We start from the raw sequence: 20,387 nt of genomic DNA on the forward strand, positions 1-20,387 counted from the left end.
AAAGTTATAACATCAAAAAGCATGACAAATATCTAAAAACAGCATCAACATAGAGTATGAGTGACCTCAAGTCACACTGACGTACACTCAAATACCAAACTGGTAACCGCTGTGAGGCTCCTGTGCTGCATCGTCCCTGTGTTCCTGTTATTTCTGTCCACCTCGTGAGTGTAACAGCAGCTGTATTTTCACAGTGTGAGAAACATAATCAGCCAGTCACAATCAGTGCATTCAGTTCCTACAGTGCTGAGCAACCAACGAGACCCAATCAATGTGCAGACTGTGGACTCTATAAGCAGCCAGTAACAGCCAAATCAGGCCTCAAAGCTTCCGGGTCTGCATCCAAAGTCGTACACAATAGTTCAGCCTCGCTATTTCAAATGGTCCGCAGGTTGTTTACAGGCATTCAAAGTGGTTTGAAGCTGGAAAGCTTTGAAAGTCCATTTGTTGGGATCAATGAAAAGGGATCTGTTCACATTTAAATGTATGCTAAATACAGTACATATAGCCTGACATATGGACTAAATTCCTACCATCTCGCTGCTCTGATGTCATTTTTTTTGACAAGGAGGCATCGTTAGCCAGCAAACAGATTTAGCAACTTTGAGGACAGCAGCTGATACTGAGAATACATATTGTTTATGCAAAGACCGCTTGTTTGTGAAAGACGTATTAACCAAACAATAATGCACAATAGTTCTCCTGAAACAGGAATATAATAGATGAGGCGTAGTCAAAGATTTCCATGAGAGAAAATAGTTCCCTTCTACAAGTTCATTGTTTTCCTGAGCGCAGTGTTTTTCCTTAGGTTTGTGGAAGACTTAGGTGCACATATTTGGCCGGGTGTTTAGGGGTCCTCCCTCAAGAACATTAGGTTTTTCAATAAAAAGAAATATGCAATTTCACATAATTCTCACATTATTATTATTACCATATGTGTCTGAAACGTTGGAAAAGGTAGAGCAGATAAGAAATAAATTACACTCAAAAGCTTAAAGACAAAATTTGCTAAATAAGTCCACTGGGGTCTAATTCTGATCATTAGATGTGAGAAAAGTCATTTAGTTAGTTCTGATGCTCACGTTGATTTCACATTCATTTAGCTTAGGTGGTGTCTGAAACTGCTTGCCTAAGCCTTATATTGGTAGGGAAAACCCTGGAGAGCATTATCTCGGTTATAATAATGTGTGCGGTTGTCAAAGAAAAAAGGGGAGTGTGTGAATAAGTAGCTTTGGAAATATTATTGTGTAAGCTGCATGAAAAGAGGTCAAAAGCAAAAGAGGGCTTTTTTAAAGACTTGTGCTGCTATAAACAGTAAATAACACTAACTATGAGCAAGAATTGCAGGTTTCCTTTTTTGTTGACAAATCTATCTATCTTTCTGCAGACCAATACCACAGATCCAATCAGAGCCTCATGCCAGCCACGATCAACCTGAACAGAGCCACCGAATGACCACGAGGCTCGTCTGAACCTGCAGCAGACTGCTTCTTACCAAGTATACACCTGGTCGAATAAAGGCAATGAAGAGAAAAAAAGAGAGAGAGGTAGAGGCGGACTGACGAGGATGAAAGGCGGGAGCAAGGGAGGAAATGTGGGTCACACAGATGACTACTAGCAGAGATACTCTGTGACACAGGATGGAAGGAGACTGCCTGGTCATGTGATCACTGACTAATGGCAGTCAGAGTTGAACAGAGTGTTTAGCTGTGTGTGTGTGTGTGTGTGTGTGTGTGTGTGTGTGTGTGTGTGTGTGTGTGTGTGTGTGTGTGTGTGTGTGTGTTTGTTGTGTGTGTGTTGTGTGTGTGTGTGTGTGTGTGTGTGTTGTTTTGTTTGTGTGTGTGTGTGTGTGTGTGTGTGTGTGTGTGTGTGTGTGTGTGTGTGTGTGTGTGTGTGGGGGGATGGGGGGGGGTGTGTGTGTGTGTGTGTGTGTGTGTGTGTGTGTGTGTGTGTGTGTGTGTGTGTGTGTGTGTGTGTGTGTGTGTGTGTGTGTGTGTGTCATGCTCCTGGTGCTGAACCAGACCACAGCTTCTCGTTCGCAGGCTTCCAAACCACAGTGACACGACATCAGGCGGTTTCCACGGCGACTGCAGCAGTCACAGACAAAGACAAAAGAGCTCTGAGTGAGCCGTGTGGGTTTTTCATCCGCCTTTGTGTGCACATACACAACCAGCATGTGTGTATGTGTGTGTGTGTGTGTGTGTGTGTGTGTGTGTGTGTGTGTGTGTGTGTGTGTGTGTGTGTGTGTGTGTGTGTGTGTGTGTGTAGATTTGCAACTATGTACAAAACGAGGAATACAATTTGGCCTAAAGCAAGCTCCCTCCTGCATAAGACTCTGAGAAGACATGTTCCCATACTGTTTTTTTCCCTTTACCAATACAGATTTCGAAACCTGAACTTGCGTATTGGCCGATTTCTTTTCAGCCTTTCCTGCCTGGCTCGGTCTTAAGCTCTTTGTAAAACATGAACAAATACAGAGAATGAATGCCATAGAACTTTCTTTTATTATCTAGTTTGACAGTCAGTCATAATGAGAAAAGAACGTATGACTTGACTAAACTTTAAAGCCTTTTATTTCGGGCTACATTACGAGGTATCGGCTCTGTGCATAGACTCGCCCACTCGCCAATAGCAAGAAACAGGTCTAGTTCTGAGAGGGGAAGTTTCATATTTTACTAAAATGTAACGGCATATTACTTATGAATTCTTAAACTTGTATTAGTGAATCAATGCAGCAGCAAGAATGTGCTATACAACACTGCAATTATTATGCTTACATGTAGTACTACTACGAATATCTGTGCATCATTTGTTTAATCCCATCAACAGCTGGCAGCAACACGGCGAGTCAAGTGGGATCAGAGTGTGCATGAGGTGAGCTGCCAGCGCTGCACAACTTCTCAACAGTATCTGCACTGGGTTTACATCACATCTCCAGAAACACTCAAAGTTGAGGCCTCTGGGTGAAAACATACAAAACTATGACATCATTATGTCCAGGCTCTATACCACACCCTCTGACAGGGCTCTCTGCTGTCCACCCAGCTCGCTATTACACACACATTAATTTACACTTGAATGCGTGCACGTGGGTTTTCTGATATACACACATACACGTGCAGGACAGTCTTGTTGAGTAATGTGAAGGAGTGCGAGTCACTCTCTGATTAAAAGCAGCACTACATGGACAGACTGAGGGCCCCGTGTGGGGTCAGAGGCAACTCATGGAGCAGCACATCAGTAGGCAACACTTGACATTTAGAGCTGTCTGAATTTGGGGTCAGATGACGATGACAAAGATGATAATCCTGCATAAATAAACGAGCCAGTCCGTGATGAAAAACCAACTGTACGAGTGAAGCCGTTGTTTAGGAAGCAAATAGAGGGTGAAAAAAGAAATCCCTGCTCAATCTGGAAACCGGCGTCACCCTGGAGACAACGTTGGGACATTTTCTTTGTGCAAAAGCTCTTCAGCAAACTCACATCCTTCCTGCAAAACTTGTGCCCCCTCCCCATCACCCAAAGCCCCAAAACAAAATCGAAAGGCTTTCCAGGAGGGGAAATGGCCTCCGAGAGGGCACAGCAGCTCCAGCAGCTTTAGATCTAACTCAAATCAAATTGTCACGGACTAATGATTAATAACATGACGTTCGTGTAGGGCGGGGCAATATATCGATACTGTATCTACATCGATATATGAGGCTACACATTGTCTTAGATTTTGGATATCGTAATATGGTGATATGACATAAGTGTTATCTTTTTCTAGTTCTAAAGGCTGCATTACAGTAAAGTGGTGTCACTTTCTGAATTTACCAGACTGTTCTAGTAGTTTTATTGTTTGCTTTTGCCCACTTAGTCATTATATCTACATTATTGGTGATTATTTGTCAAAACTCTCATTGTGGTTATATTTTGTGAAAGCACCAATAGACAACCCTACAATATCGCCGCAATAGTATTTGGTCACAAATATTGGGATGTTAGATTTTTCCATGTCGCCCAGCTCTACTTTTACTTCCCCTTTGCAGCGCCAGGTGGATGTCTACGATGTGTGCTCTGCTTTAGTCGGAGCCACCAAACGGACTCACTAGAGTGGAGAAAGCGGCCAATGCTCACAGAACACGGGCCATCCACTTTGCAGTCACTCTGGGCATTGTTTCAGACTAAAGTACATCCAGGAGTCAACTTCCACTGAACACAGACCTCAGCTTGTTTAGTCTTTCATATCCTGGTCCTAAATAGCATATCCGTATACTAGTTTGGATTGGTTTTTAATTGCAGACAATAAAACCCACTGCAATACTCGGAGGTGAAATTGAAAGATGCCTGAAAGTTAATTATTAAATAGTACAAATGTTAGCCTAATTTAACCACAAATTTGATCCATGTTGCTGTTCCACAGAATGAACAGTGTGGTTGTGTGACTGGGCCTTAAAAGGTGCTGGGGTTTTGACACTATAGTTTTGGGTAGAGTGGTGTTAAAGGCAAGAGGCTGCTTGTAACACTGAGTCATTGATTTGCATTGATTTGATCAATGCAAACCGCTGCTAATGTTATCGTGCCATGACGTTAACAGCCGGCGTGAGGGGGAATCCTCCTGCGCCGATGCATTATGAGCCCTAACAGCCTGAGAAAAATGGATTCAACAGTGACATATATTCAACTTGTTATACGTACATCCACACTGCATAAACTACATTTCAGAATACAGCGGTAACACATTTTGTGAATAACTGGGTCCACTAGTAAAATGATCACGTGTAATTCGCCAAACGGCAACAACAGGCTTCAGTGTACTTCTGTGGACAGCAATGAAGGAGTAGGGCTGGGCAATACGTGGATATTATATCGATATCGTGACAAGAGACTAGATATCGTCTTAGATTTTGGATATCATAATATAAGTGTTGTCTTTTCCTGGTTTTAAAGGCTGCATTACAGTGCAGTGATGTCACTTTCTAAACAGACTAATAGAACAGCTACAAACACACAGTTCTAGCTGTTCTATTATGTGCCTTTACCCACTTATATCCACATTACTGATTATTATTTATCTAACATCTCATTGGGAAATATTTTGTTAAAGCACCAATAGTCCACCCTACAATGCCATCGCAATATCGACACAGATGTATTTGGTCAATAATATTGTGATATTTGACTTTCTTCATATCGCCCAGCCCTATGAAGGAGCCACACCTCTTAATTAGTAGTTATTAAAAATCAAGCTTTTTCTGAGGTGTTGCCTAGAGACACGTCTAAGAAGTCAAGACAAAGGTCAGGAAGAGGTGAGGAACAGATTACAAGTTGTCTTATGAGAGGCATGCATGTTTGTCAGTATGCAAAGAGTGTCCAGTATGTAACACTGAGGCTGGAGGACAATCACATGATGAGGAAAGCACATGGCCCGCATGCTGACGCGATGCTGACACGATGCTGTCACCAATCAATCTTGTGGCTCTAAAGGAGCTTTCAGTAAACAAGGGGGACAAGCATGGGGAGGCACTCAAGATAAATGTGTTCGGTGAATAGTAAAGGAAATCATTTACTCTGCACAAACTAGGGCAGTGCAATCAATCGAAATTTTTAAATTGCAATTACAATTTTGGCTGCTATTGATCACAAAAACAGAATAATCGTTAAAAATGATTGTTTTGCAAGCAGGGTTCAACAATAAGGGTTGCCCGATGGCCCGGGGTCAAGTTAAAAGCCACTTCGGGCAAGTAAATATAACAACGCACTCGCCCGTTTGGGCATCATCGTGTCATAATCCTGTGATCTGAATGTGCCGTTGGCCAATCAGGAATTGAGTTGGCACTTGATGCTTTTGACGTTTTTTTTTTTATATTTGTTACACTTTTGATGCTTTCAACGTTTTTTTTTGACGTTTTTGTCTACATTTTTGATATTTTTTATGGTGTTTTTAAAGGCTTTTTTTTTTTTCAAAGTTGGACTTTTTTCCCGATATCTTTTGACAGGGTAGTTTTTTCAAACTTTTTTCCCTCGTATTAAAAACCTTAGCATTGAACCCTGGCAAGTAAACTCTTTTGTGTTATGAATACATTAGTATTAAGGGAAATTTCGCAGTTCAAGGTGTTTTCACTGTTGATTTGATTAACTGTCTCACTGTTTTTAAGTTCAATAATTGCAACATCTTTCCAAAAATCAATAAGAAAATCGAGCTAAATAATCGTGATCTCCTGATTAGGAATTAGGAATCCTGATTAGGATTTATTTTTTTCCCATAATCGAGCAGCCCTAGCACAAACCACTTAAAGATGTCAAGAATACATCATTCAATCATCGCGGTCACCAGTTGTAACACACACCCAGCATCTGGGAACGTTGCATGAAAGGCAGCAGCAGGGGGAGGATTCAGAAGAGCACAGTAACAGTCAAGAGGATATGGTTGTCTTAATGAACCTGAGAATCCACCTCAGACACATTGACACACAGGAAATATGGTATTAATGCAAGCAGCTGCTTAAAAACTAAAAACGCAAACGAGATTTATGTGTGCTACCCCAGAATACTGCAACAGGAAACACGACAGCTGTGGGCTAATGCACTCAATCACAACTTATCTTCTGCCAGCCAGACCTTTGTCTTTACACAGCAATACATTACATCCCTCTAATCATTTCAACCCAACGCTCTTCCTTCCTCCTTTACCACTTCTACTACACTGTGCCAGATTGTATGCAGTTGCAAAAAAACATAACCCAATAAAACTCTTTCTCCTACCATAGCACCCACACACATGGCACGGAAATGACATCTTGTTACTCGGGCAACCAATAGCTAAGAAACCAACGTGTGTTCATGTCTCATAACCAAACAGCAACCAGACCAAGTGAGTCTAAAACAACGGAGGCAGACAGCTCGGCTTGGGCTGAATCTGAAGCGGACTGACTTTATGATTCCCAAAAGAAATGCTTTAATGGTTCTCCTCAGCAACTGAAGAAGTCCAATGTGACACATGGACGCACAATACTATGTGTGCTATCTGTGGCTGCTGGCAACAAACTGCACATGGGTTACATTTACTTACACTGCACAATGTCTTATTCAAACCCAGTTAAGGCCAAAAATGTGCAGCAAGACAAGTTGAAACGTGCAACTACTTGCAACGTGCCGGTCTACAACGTTCTGAAAGCAGCCACTGGCAACTTGGCAGGCTGAGTCGCAGGCGACACCATCAGCTGGCTCGAGTGGAGCGGAGATCTTTGGTCTGAACTGGTTTTCACACTGCAGATAAACGGGACTGTGTGACTTTTGGGTTTTATGTTCCCTTAAAGACTTTTTTTTTTGTCGAGTATGTAAATAATTGCTACATTTTTAGTACTTTCGCACTGCCAGACCTACAGTAGATCCACATACATTTTAGAATAGGAGGAGAAAAAAAAAACGCTCCGAGTTGTTTGCATTTTTCTATATAACCAATCACAATCGTCTTCGCAGCGACGGTGGCTCCGCTAAATAGGCTCGGGAAGGAACTTGTTTTAGGGGAACTTTTGCACCCCGCAAAAAGAAAAACGCCACATACAATATTAAATGAAGTGAACTGTTGACACAATACATTAACTTGAGCTATTTAAATTAGCTGGATACATGGTTAAACCTCTTTAGCTCTTACCTGTGTATCTCCGTGTGTACTACGTTAGAGAGGAAATGCAGTAAACTGCCAATCACCTTATTAATTCATTTCATCATATCAGTTTTCCACAGGCCCAAAATAGCCCGCTTTGAAAAAGAATTCTACTACATCAGTCCACCAATATAAAATGACAAAGCCTTAAGTCCAGACTCTCACTTATTTCCTATTTGCTCAGATGCTATATGCATAAGTGTTTTGCTGGATGTAGATTTATTATATAGAATAAAATATACAGTATACAATCATGTACTGGTTAATAATAAAATAATATAATTTTATTACTTTTTTTTTAACCTTGTTTGCACCGCATAACCATTGGAATTGGAGGGTTGCTGGTTCAAGTCCCCATACGGACCAAAGTATGGTGGTGGACTGGTAGCTGGAGAGGTGCCAGTTCACCTCCTGGGCACTGCCAAGGTGCTCTTGAGCAAGGCACCGAACCCCCAACTGCTCGGGGCGCTTTTCCATGGGCAGCCCCCCTCACTCTGACATCTCTCCATTAGTGCATGTATAGGTACTGAGCGTGTGTGTGTGTGTGTGTGTGTGTGTGTGTGTGTGATTCAGGCCTGTGTGTAATGAGTGACCAACAGACCATCTTTCTGTGCATATTTAACCTTGTGCTGCTTCAGCTTTTACATTGCTAATGACAGCAGGTTTAGACTTGTGGTGTGTTGCTCAATCCAACCTTGTGAGATGGCAATCGTGACATTTACATACTGTAAAACTGATTTAGGCTCTTTTTCCACGCATGAGTCCGACATGTAAAACTGCCATCAAATTTCCGCAACCTGTACGACACTGCATGTCGTGTAGCATGTGGAGCTCACGTGAGCATGATATATTTTGATGATGTGACAACATTAAAACAGCAGTACACTGTGTATACAATAAAGTGTGCATTTTCTAGGGCTGTATGGGCGATATGGAGAAAATCAGATCTCACAATATTCTTGACCAAATGCCTCGATATTGAGCGATATTGTAGGGTTGACAATTGGTGGTTTTTATCAATCATGTTTCACCAGGTGAAATTATAGTGATAAACAAATAAAAAATTCTCAGCTCAATACTATTTACATGTATACACAAAAATAGTGTGATGTTAAAACCAATCTGCAATTCCTCAAATAATATTCCCTCAAAATGTAGTACAGCAATATAGACATCAAACCAAGTCTGGACCCAAAACAGTCCTCTAATCTGCATATTCAAACCAGTCACAGACTACCCATCAGATTAGAGCAAGCACAGTGGGTGTCTGGGAGGCAGATTTGCATTGGTTTTGTTTTTTCTTCCTCCAAACAGATTTAAGCTGGAGGCCTTCTTAATAGAGATGAAGTTTAATCTTTTACCACTATAGTCACTCAGCCGCCGTTTCTGATGGATTTCTTTAGCCACCGCAGAGAAAAATGGATGGACTTGCATGTTTATCCCATGCATAGACAGGGGAGCAACAGCCAGCCTCACACACACACACCCAACTCTACTAATCCCAACAACTCTCTATCTTTAAATCAGAATTGCTCTGGACACGCTGGAATTGCTCCTCGGCGATTTTAGCGATTGCTCCCTTGAGCACCAACGGGCTGACTGTGAGCAACACTGACTCAGCCTTTGTCCCGAGAGGGGACAGAGAAATTCTCCAAATTCCAGGGAAACCATCAAAGCACCCAAGGAGCAGGGCATCTCTAACATATGCATAACATAGAATTTAAAATCCCACTGACATTTGTAACTGTGCCAATAACTGAAAATTAGGTCTGGGCAATTTGGAGAAAAAGAAGTCATGTTGCGATTGCAATTTACAATGCTGCGATTGCGACATAATAATGCTTGCTTGATTATCGAGGAAAATGTACAAAATACTAAATTTTTGAAATGTCAATTACTCAATCTTGACATACAAAGTTACACAAACATAAGAAGAAATACATAAACAAAAAATGTGCAATACTTAAAAGGAACACGCCGACTTATTGGGAATTTAGCTTATTCACCCTAACCCCCAGAATTAGACAAGTCCATACATACCCTTCTCATCTCCGTGCGTGCTGTAAAGCTGTCTGGCGTCTCCAGCGGCATCAGCCCATCACAGAACAGGCAGGTGAATGGTTCCAGTAATCCTACTGCTCCGAATAAGTGACAAAATAACACCAACATGTTCCTATTTAATGTATTTGTGATTTGTAGAAGTCTGGCGTGTACAAAAACAACATAACATGAGACACAGCCATCTTCTAACCTTAAACAAACCGGAACTATATTCTCAGGCGGAAGAATATAGTACTTGGCGTGAGTGATATGCTTGCGCAAGCCTGTCTGAGAATATAGTTCCCGGTTTGTTTAAGGTTAGAAAATGGCTGTGTCTCATGCATTTTTTGTACACGCGGTGTCTTAACAATCACAACATGTAAATAAGACATGTTAGCGTTATTTTGTCACTATCTAGTCACAGAGCAGTAGGCTAGTTGGAACCAGTTACCTGCAGGATCTGTGCTGGGCTAAGCTAATGCTGGAGCCGTCAGACAGCGTTACAGCACGCACGGAGATGAGAAGGGTATGTATGGACTTGTTTTACTCTGGGGGTTACGGTGAATAAGCTAAATTCACAATAAGTCGGCGTGTTCCTTTAAATAACTTGATAATTGACCAGGGCCAATAATAAGGAGACCAGGCGATCCAAAGAACCCACGACCGTCCGGTCACAAGCTCGCTTCTCTAACCTATGCCACCGCGCTTGTAGTTTTTTGTTTGTTTGGAGCTGTATATGTTTCTGTGCTCACAAAGCATATCGTTGATTAACTCTGTTAATGCTTGTATTACCTCCACCCTGTAATGCACAGTCAAGTTATAGGCATCACGTAACCCAGGTACACGCTCCCTTTTCTCAGAAAGACCCACGGAAGAAATGCTGACCGACTGCATTGAGTTACAGAAGCTATGTGGAATAGCGATGACCTCGGTGTTTGTTAATATTACCACTGCACTGAAGTGTCAGGCTGACTTGGGATCTGTCAAGAAAGACGCATCAGTCAGCGTTTCAAATCGCCAATATGATTAGGGCTGTCCTCGTCTAAACAAATATTTAGTCAACCAACCGTATGATTTTTGTCGACTAAGCGATTAGTTGATTTAATCAACGGATTTGTAAAACTGAGTTTCTTATGCAAAATCACCACTTGATATTGTGTTTAACACAGATGTGCTCCTAAGGTTCTTGGACATAAGTCATTCAGCATGAAAAAGCATAAAAAAATGACTAATCGAAAGAAATCTTAGTCGACTAAGACCAAAACGACCCATTAGTCAACTCATCGACTCAGAGGGGGTTGCCTTAAATATGATCAAGGTAAAGGGTTACCTCCAAGATTTTGAATCAAGAGCACAAAAATATAATTTCCAAGTAAATAAGGAAACCTGTTTGTTGATCAATTTAATATTAAACACACAGCTGACAATAATATTGCATGAGCAAGTGTTTATCCCATGCATACACAGTCGAGCAAACAGGGTGTTGCAGTGATGTGGTTACCGCAAACAGCCAGCCTCTCACACACTCACACACACACACACACACACACACACACACACACACACACACACACACACACACACACACACACACACACAAAACTCTACTAATCCCAACAACTCTCTATCTTTAAATCAGAATTGCTCTGGACACGCTGGAATCACTCCTCAGCGATTTTAGCGATTGCTCCCTTGGGCGCCAACGGGCTGACTGTGAGCAACACTGACTCAGCCTTTGTCCCGAGAGGGGACAGAGAAATTCTCCAAATTCCAGGGAAACCATCAAAGCACCCAAGGAGCAGGGCATCTCTAACATATGCACGCACGAAAAATTGTGTATATGTGTATGACAGAAGAATAAGTGTCTGCAGACTGTGAGTAAAAATGTGTGTGTATTACATTACATGTCATTTAACTGACGCTTTTATCCAAAGCGACTTACAATTGCTATACATGTGTGGCGGCACACACACACACCTCTCTATCTGTGTAGTAGGAACGAGGGCTGTGTTGCCCTGGGGGCACCGTCTTACTCATGAATAACAAGTATTCAGCACAGCAGACAGACTGCTGTACAGCCAGCCACACACACACACACACACACACACACACACACACACACACACACACACACACACACACACACACACACACACACACACACACACACACACACACACACACACACACACACACACACACACACGGGTACCATCACAACAGTGATATGGTTGGAGGTTCTCCCAGACCACAGCGTGATAACAGCTGTCTGCGAGGGCTGTCAACACGTCCCTTGCTCTTTTAAATCAAATATATTATAATTTTTACATGTTTTGGTGTCCTGTGGTGGTCTACATGATGGCTTCAAAACCTTAAATAAAACAGAAACTTTGTTTTGGTTAAAAAAATAAGCATGCTAATTTAGAGGGTTTTTTTTGGCCAACCGTTGTTAAGCGATCATTAACCTTTAACTGACAAGCAGGCAACGGAGTCCCAGTCCCCCCCGTCCAGGAGGCTCAAACGTGGACAGGTGTGGACTCGCAGCGGTCGCACACCCACAATGTTCCGTGCGTTGTCGTGGATGCGTGCAGCCACTTAACCTGGAACGGCTTGCGCGACCGACACAAGTCCACAGCAGCCATCGCATCAGTGTGTCTTCCTGACTTACTCTGTGTGTAGGACGGCCGATTTAACCCGCTGGTCCTCATGGCATGTGCCACGTAGAGCAGAAAAAATGTTGCTAGTGCAAAGTTAGCACTAGCAAGTTAACCAGCAGTTAAGAAATAGATTGTTTTCGATTGATTGATTGATTTATTAGACAGTAACAGAAATAAATGCATAACAAGATGCCAACACAGTGACATTGTACATTGTATAACCTATTTTTCCTTTTATCATGCAAAAAAAAAAAAGGTTGTATTTTTTATTATTGCTTTTAACTGTTTAACTGATAGTATTAATGCTTAAAATATTGACATCATGACTAGTCACGAACTGGTCAATATGTGACAAGCATTAACCACAACCCCCCAGCCCAAAGGGGGTAAACGTTGCCGTGGTAACGCAGAAAACTGTAACGCCCACAAACACACACACACACAAACAAACGTCAGTGCACCGCAGCCACGACCCAGCATCACTCTGTCCCCCCTATGAAAGGCAAATTGTGAGAGCTATTTCTGGAGGGCCTGTAAGGCTGCAGCCATGCTCTGCAGCGATGGAGGAAGTGGCTGCCCACAGGCAGGCACTGCTGGCAGCATCACACTCACTCCTCTCTCCGCCAATCGCTCACTCCCTCGCTTTTATCTTGCTTTCAATCTGAGAGGTTTCTATTTCCCCTATGTAGCCTCATGTAGGCCTTGGCTTGCATTCACACTCTACTGAATGCACCTGCGAGCGCCACATGAATGAGTCAAAAGCTTTGTCACGATGACTGAAATCCCTCCTTCAATCAGTCTGAATCAAATCGTACGAATGTTCAATAGTTTTGCCAGATATATCCTGACTCAGGACACCTTGGTGGCCTTGGGCTTTAGGGCACCAATCGCAACGTGATTTCTTGATTCTTGTCATTGCCTCTCACTTCAATTCCTGTATCACTCTTATCTCGAAGAGGAGTATGTGTGTTTCTTAATAGAGGGTGTTATGGATAAAATCTTCTATTAAGTTATAGGCCTATTTAAAGAATAAATATTGTGATATGGTATTTTTTTTTTTTTGGAAAATGAAACCGGGAACTGCTTATTGATAAAGTAACCAGACTGGAGTGTATGTGATGTCATACTACCGTGTAAATGGCACAGCAAGGGCTGGTTGTCATTTAAATTGTTACAATACTAGAGCCAGCCAATAGGATACTGAAGTTTCAGTTAAATGTCTACACACAACAAGCATCCTTTGCTCTGGATACAATTGCTTTAAATTGGAAGGCTAAAATCTTGATTTAAAATCAAGACCTATGAATCTGAATATAAATAAAAGACACCCAGGGTTTGACACGCAGCGCTTAAGGGTGAAAACCTCACTGTCAGTCAGTTTGGCATCCCTTAACACACTCAAACTGACACATCTGGTTATAAAACTGGTGTCAGAAGTGAAATATGAAACTACTTTGCTTACAGAGCTGATAACCAACGGGCTCCACAATCGCTGCTACAAAACTGTTCCAGTCCAGAGTTACAGCACACGGCTTTGGTTTTTGTTTTACCACGGTATCGTAGCACCCTTAAACCTTACTCATTGTTAGCAGTGTCACGATTCTACCATCGTGACAACACGGTACGGCAGTAACAGAGAAAACCTGAGATTTGTAAACACAACAGCCTGCATGCATGCACCTCTTTGTGTACTCGCTGGCCTCTAATGTTGTGAATGGCCCGAGCTTGACTGCAAGCTGTAGGGGTGTGTGTGTGTGTGTGTGTGTGTGTGTGTGTGTGTGTGTGTGTGTGTGTGTGTGTGTGTGTGTGTGTGTGTGTGTGTGTGTGTGTGTGTGAGAGAGTGATTGTGTATCTAGGAGAAGCTGGGCTTCAGATGAGGGTTTGTGTGCCAGAGCTGTCACTCCAGCCTGAAAACAACCATTCTGCATTCTGTTTAAGGCCGCCGCGGCAATGACCATCACTGCACCGCCAGAGGCACACAGATGGAGCTACAATAGAGCCTGTATGTTAGCGTCTGTGTGTGTGTGTGCGTGTGTGTGTGAATGCAAGTGAGTGTGTCTCTTCGCTGTCTTGAATGAGGACGCCTCACACAGTTGCACACACAAACACACGCCCCTTTCCTGGTTTTTCAGACACGCACAGGGAGACAATCTGGATTCTCGCTCTAAACATAAGTCTCCCTCAGGTCCTCTCCCCAGTTTCCTGTTTGGGCCTTCGGGCTGCATATCCATTTTGGCTGTCGGGTAGTGCACTCGACGAGCAGCCGAGGAACCGCTGTCCAAACACAGTGACAGTTTCTCAAGAGACCCCGTGCTAGGAGAACCACACCCCGGCAACTACGGACCCTTTCCAAACCCCACGAGCAGCCATCTTGGCTCTAAGTGAGATCCAGCGATAGTGGCAGTGAACGCAGCATCTAGGTTGAGCACAATGTGAGCAACCTGACACCTTAGAGACAAATGCCAAGGGTGAATGGAAGATTCAAGGCTCTGTCCCCCCCCCTCCAGGTTAACAAACCAAACTATCACAAGGGTTTTCAACAAGGAACAAAACGCTAAAATCAAAAGAAAAAGAAGAATAGAAGCAGTTCTGCCTGCAGGATGTGCATTTTGGAAACACCCACAGGCTTTCTGTTGGTGATGGCACTCTCTTTAGGCAGATGAGCAGCGATGATGTCAGCCCTGGCTGAAAACCTGTCAGTGCCCACGCTTGCAAAACATTCCACTGACTGAGTGACAACCAGAAACCACACACACTCACTCTGTCTTTCTCTCTCTCTCACACACACACTTTATTATCTACCTGCCCTGTAGAGCGACTTTGAGTTCGTGAAAAGCGCTATATAAATTCAATTTATTATTATTATTATTTTTACACACACACACACACACACACACACGTAGACAGGATGTATGAAATATGAAATATTTAAACAAGAGGAAACTCCACTGTGCTTCAGAATTTGAGGTATTGTTATGATCGAGGACCATTCATTCTTGATTCATAGCCAAGTGTTTTTCTCAAAGTCATCTAGCATTATGATCAAACAACTATCGTACCACACAAACATGGAAACCGGGGGGGTGTCGGACTCTAAATTCAACACCTGACGTCTACTTCTGACACAGTTATTCATTGGTGAGCATGCTTTCGAGAGGAGCATGCCCACATATACAATATCAAAATCGCTCTCCATCTTTTTTTCCGGAGCTTAGCAATGATGTGTGAGGAACCAGACAAAACGAGAAGAGCATACAATGGTATCAGAATTAAAGACACGTGCAGAAGTGTATTGATCTAACTGAAATTAGGAAGCTAATGATGGCTGCCAGTGCATCAAACGATGTTGGAAATGACGCTAATGATGGGAATAATCCCAATGAAGCCACTGGAGATGTTTAACACAGTGCCTCCACCAAGAAACCTTTCGAATGGCTGAGTAAAGTTCCTGTAAACAGTGAGGCAGCAGTAGTAGGGCAACGCCAACAATCATCATCACAGTTAAGTGTTTGGTTTTTACGAGGCATGGGAGCCTCGATCCATTAAGCCACAGTGGCTTTAATGTCTGGTTCCCAGATGCTTTTTACAGGCCTTGTTCTGCTCTGCATTGCATTCATAGAGCAGGAAGGAGAGTTTCTGCAGCGCTTGCAGTGTCCACGTTATAACATCCTGCGTTCAGCCCCCCCCCCCATAAAATACAAGGTGCAATAAGTGCTTTCATGCAATGAGAAAAGTGATGTAGGTTGCTCCAGCATCATCAAGATAAAAGCCAGTTCTCTTTCTGCTTTTAGCCACAGAGAGCTTGTCTTGTAACAATTTGCCTCTAATGAATTAATCATAGACAAAATTCCACTCTATATAAAAGACTCTACCACGTTACAAGCTGCATGCTTCCATTGGAAGGGCGGGTTGAATATTTCATGATTAAACAGGCCATTATACTGCACAGATCTAGGCCAAGGCTCCGGCTGAAAGGAGGGGGGGAAGGGGGGCTCAGATAACGGTCCAAACCCCGTCCCACAACACAAGGGAACAGAGCTCCGGTCCGAGGGGGCTCAGGGAGGGGCAAAGCCATTTGGGTTAATCCACACAAAACACAGACAAAGAAAACAATCAGCAACTCCGCCGAGGAGAATCATCGATAAAAAAAAAAAACAATGCTTAAAATAGTGTCCAAGCGGAAATCAGCGAGGTTTTCGTGGTGTGACTGTCCCAAGTAAGTGCCCAGCAGCCTGCATCCACAACACTGACAACTCACTGTCCAGCACATTCTGTGTCAAGTCCTGCTTTCAAAATGACACGTTTAAATGACGACTGTTGCACTAGTAACAATTATAAATGAGAGACAACTAGGGAAGATGCAGCTGAAACTGTGAATAAATCCGTCTTAGGTCACAGCAGACCAAGCAACCAGCCCCCCCTCCCTCCCTCCCCCCTCAGAGCTAGCCGGCTAACGTTAGCTCTTAGCAAATAAAGTTAGCCTAAGTTTGCTGTCAACAGTGTAAGACCGTTTCATTTGCTAAAGCTAAAACATGCCTGGGAGTTAAGCATTGCAATGGAGCTGTGCATTCAGTGTGTCTCCACGTAAGAAATGCGTGGCATCAGCCGACAGGGCTAGCATTTAAGTACACTAATCCCGTGAGGCCTTCGCGTCCTCGGCCCAAAGTTGTCAGAACTGCCAGCTGACAGCACCTAGCATCGGTCAGTTGTGAGTGGCGACCCGGCCCGTCCCCGCCTCCCTCCCCGCCTCCTTTTTACCCACAGCTAATAATACGCCGTTAAAGCTAGCAGTGCAGGCTAACTCAAGTACCCACCTCGCTTGTCGAGGTCGTAACCGACCACTAAATAGTAGTCGGCGAGCCTGGCCATCTTTGGAGCTCACGGCGACGAGCCTTTCTCGCTAAATCCTCTTCTCTTTTTGCCGTCAATTGTCCATTTACGTCCTACCGGCGATATACACATCACGGGCGACAGTAGCATCCTTCCAGCTGCACCCCGCCGCCATACTGTCAGTCTGCCTTGCCCTGACAGCGGAGAGCCGCGAGTCTGCGCACTGAGAGACTTGCAGGGAGGGGCTGCTCGGCAGGAATGTCCCATGTGAGGAGCCAAACCAAGGGGCCAACAGTCTGACCGAAACCTACAATAAACACAACAGGACCGTCGCTAGAGGGGTTAAAGGTGGTGACGAATCCGGTAGCCCTAAACTGAAAAGCAGCCACAACTAATTCAGTAGGGCTGCTTTATTTTAAAACGGGCACCCGGAGCAATATTATTTCAGGGGGGCCCAGCTTGTCAAAAGTCAAGGCATTTGATAGAGTTAAATCTGGTGCTTTTTAAATCTTTTTTAAAGCTTCTCTAAAAAATCAAAAAACACATTTTGTTGAGGTGCAGTTGGGTTAGAACCTTTTCCTTCTGCACATTGCAAGTCTTACCACAAACTAGTTGGGATTGAATTATCTGCTTGCCACTCTGCTTTACAGAAGGGACTCCTGACCTGAACCCACAGTTTGTATTGGTGGGGGGGGGGAGTCATGTATGATTGTTTGTAAATGGAAGCATGGTCCAGATTTTGCATGGTGATGTATGTTTCCCTTCTTCTCAACCTGTACTTTAAATACAGTTGAAAATTGTGAAAGCCCCCAATGTTTATATAAACCACCTACACAAGAATGCCATTTAAGATGATGTGGCCCAGTCATAAACTGATTTGTTCAAGTGCATTTGTTATAGACATGGCGTGGAAGAGATGTGTTTGGGTGTAACTCTGTAAAAGCTCAACTGTAATGCATTCTGTTTGTGTTGTAGCCAGGAGGACTTTAATTAAAGATCCATCTCTAATGTGGCTCATGTAGCTCCGCCGAACTTTAGCTTGGGAATTAGTAGACTAGTGATGTGTTAGAAACATATAGTCAATTAAAGGCATAGTTCAGGCTTTAAAAAAAAAAGAAAATTCAGCCATTAATTGAGTACTCAGTCCTAAGTTTTATAGACGGGGGCGACCTCTAGCTCACCCAGTAGAGTGTGCGCCCCATGTAGGCTGAGGCCTTGGCAGCGGCCGGGGCTCGAATCTGACCCGCGGCCCTTTGCTGCGTGTCGTCCCTCCTCTCTCTCTCCCCTTTCCTGTCTTCAAGCTATCCTGTCGATTAAAGGCTATAAAAAGCCCAAAAGAAAGAAAAAATCTTTTATAGACGTCAAATCACAATCACAGTTCCAAACCAATGGACGATCATCTTTTTAGAGCTTCAAAAAACATTAAATGTCAAGGAGAAAACTGCTTGAGCAGCATTAATCTAAGTTTCTGTTACCAAACAATTCCCAAACTCCAATATCTATCTCTTTTATCTCAAATATTTCCCCCACTGACTCGTTTTGGTTGCAACCTTTAGTAGCAGACAGACTTCTCAAACCAAAGTTACACCCTTGGTGGATATTACCAGAAAGATGTAGAACCTTTGGCTGTGTAAACACTTGAATTATGCCAAGCAAGGCTAGGGAAGACCTTGGCGTGATGCTGTGGTGTCACTTTGGATAGGCAGATAACATGTCAGTGGGATGTGAGGAAGGCCTGATGGCCCACATCCGTGTGGCCCGTCCTTGGCTGTCACCACTGTAACATTTCCTGCGCTGTGACCTTTGACCTAAAGTGCTTATCACTCTCTGGTTGAAAACAATCCCAAGCATGGGATGTCACATTTTTTTTCTTCAAGAGCTTTGTTTTCCCAACACTCAGTAACAACTTGTCTTCCTCTTTTCTTACACAGTTATCTGAGGCTCGGGAGTCTGAGTGAGCGGAGGACAGCGCTGCTCTGCGATAAAGGTGGCCTCTGACAACCAAAGCTATGTTAACAGGAGATAGCATGCAACTCAAAACCCGCTTTATGGGGAGTCACACTAAGGTCAACGCTGTGGTTTTTTTATTCTTACAGCTGACGTTAACTGTATCTTAACCTTGAACCACACTTGACAAGTTGCCAGGGAGACGCACAGTAGAGTACTTTCACACAGCCTGTTCAAGGCAGGAATGTTATTCCACTTCTCCGCTATGTATAAAAGGTACAAACACGGAATGAGGGGACAGAGTTGTTGCAGCGGAGGTAGTAAAAAAGAATAATCAACGTCAGTGTGAAAGGGAAAGCCGGCATGGTGGAACTACACACACACACACACACACACACACACACACACACACACACACTAGACGTCGACACTGTTGGGTTACGCATCACACCTCTTTTACTGGCATGCTATCTAACATCACACACTTGGGCCTCACATTTGTAAAGCTGACACCAGAGCTTCAACCAATCTTGAAAAATCACTGAAATGATGAATGACTTATCAAACTAGTTGCTGATAAATTTTCTCTCAAACCACTTATTGATTTGTGGACTAATTGTTGCAGCTTTTCTTTCTTTATTTTTTACCTCCAACAGACCCCAAAGAGTCAAAGTATCCAAAGTACACCATTTAGAAACTCTGAGCTCACTATAATCCAGACTCTCCCCACACAATAATGATTTTGTTACATAATTCACGTGCGCTCATGTTGTAATTATGGTTTTCCAACATGGACTGAACACAGCCTAGGCAGGAAGAAGACCAAGTACACTCACTGTGTAGGCTTCGTAATGTGAGTGTATGTAAGAGCTTTGCTATTTTAGTATTCCGTCGTCATTCTTTTTTTGTCACCTTTTATTTCTAGGAATGAAGAAGAAGACGACAGCAGCACACGTCCTATTTATCACTGATTCTGTGTTATTCACACATGACGCCCAATCAGAACACAAAGTCACTCTCTGCAGGATGCAACATCCACGTGACTTCCTGCAGAATAACTAACACACAGGAAGTGGTTTGATGGCCTCTTGCACTTCAGTGTTCTTCATGGTGGCTATTCCAGCTGTCAACTTCCCTTCAGCTCAGCTGAAGCATAGCGCATGAAAACGCTTCATTAAGCATGCCTTGCACCCATTAGTTCAGTTCCCCAGAGGTGACACAAGCAGATCCTTATACAGTCACAGCATTGTTTAAATGTGATA

The 20,387-nt window shown here is 43.2% G+C and overlaps 1 protein-coding gene across 1 annotated transcript in view; it reads right to left on the minus strand.

Annotated features, from left to right (window-relative positions):
• Positions 1-17,389, minus strand: part of sbf1 (SET binding factor 1) — a 91,008-nt gene extending 73,619 nt beyond the window's left edge. Inside the window, 1 exon segment of the mRNA XM_039791559.1 lies at positions 17,163-17,389. Within this exon segment, the coding sequence (XP_039647493.1) occupies positions 17,163-17,217 (55 nt within the window). The 5' untranslated portion in view covers positions 17,218-17,389.
• Between the last annotated feature and the right edge of the window lie 2,998 nt (positions 17,390-20,387).

The sequence above is a fragment of the Perca fluviatilis genome, chromosome 23 (genome assembly GCF_010015445.1).
Source record: "Perca fluviatilis chromosome 23, GENO_Pfluv_1.0, whole genome shotgun sequence".
Classification (NCBI taxonomy): Eukaryota; Metazoa; Chordata; class Actinopteri; order Perciformes; family Percidae; genus Perca; species Perca fluviatilis.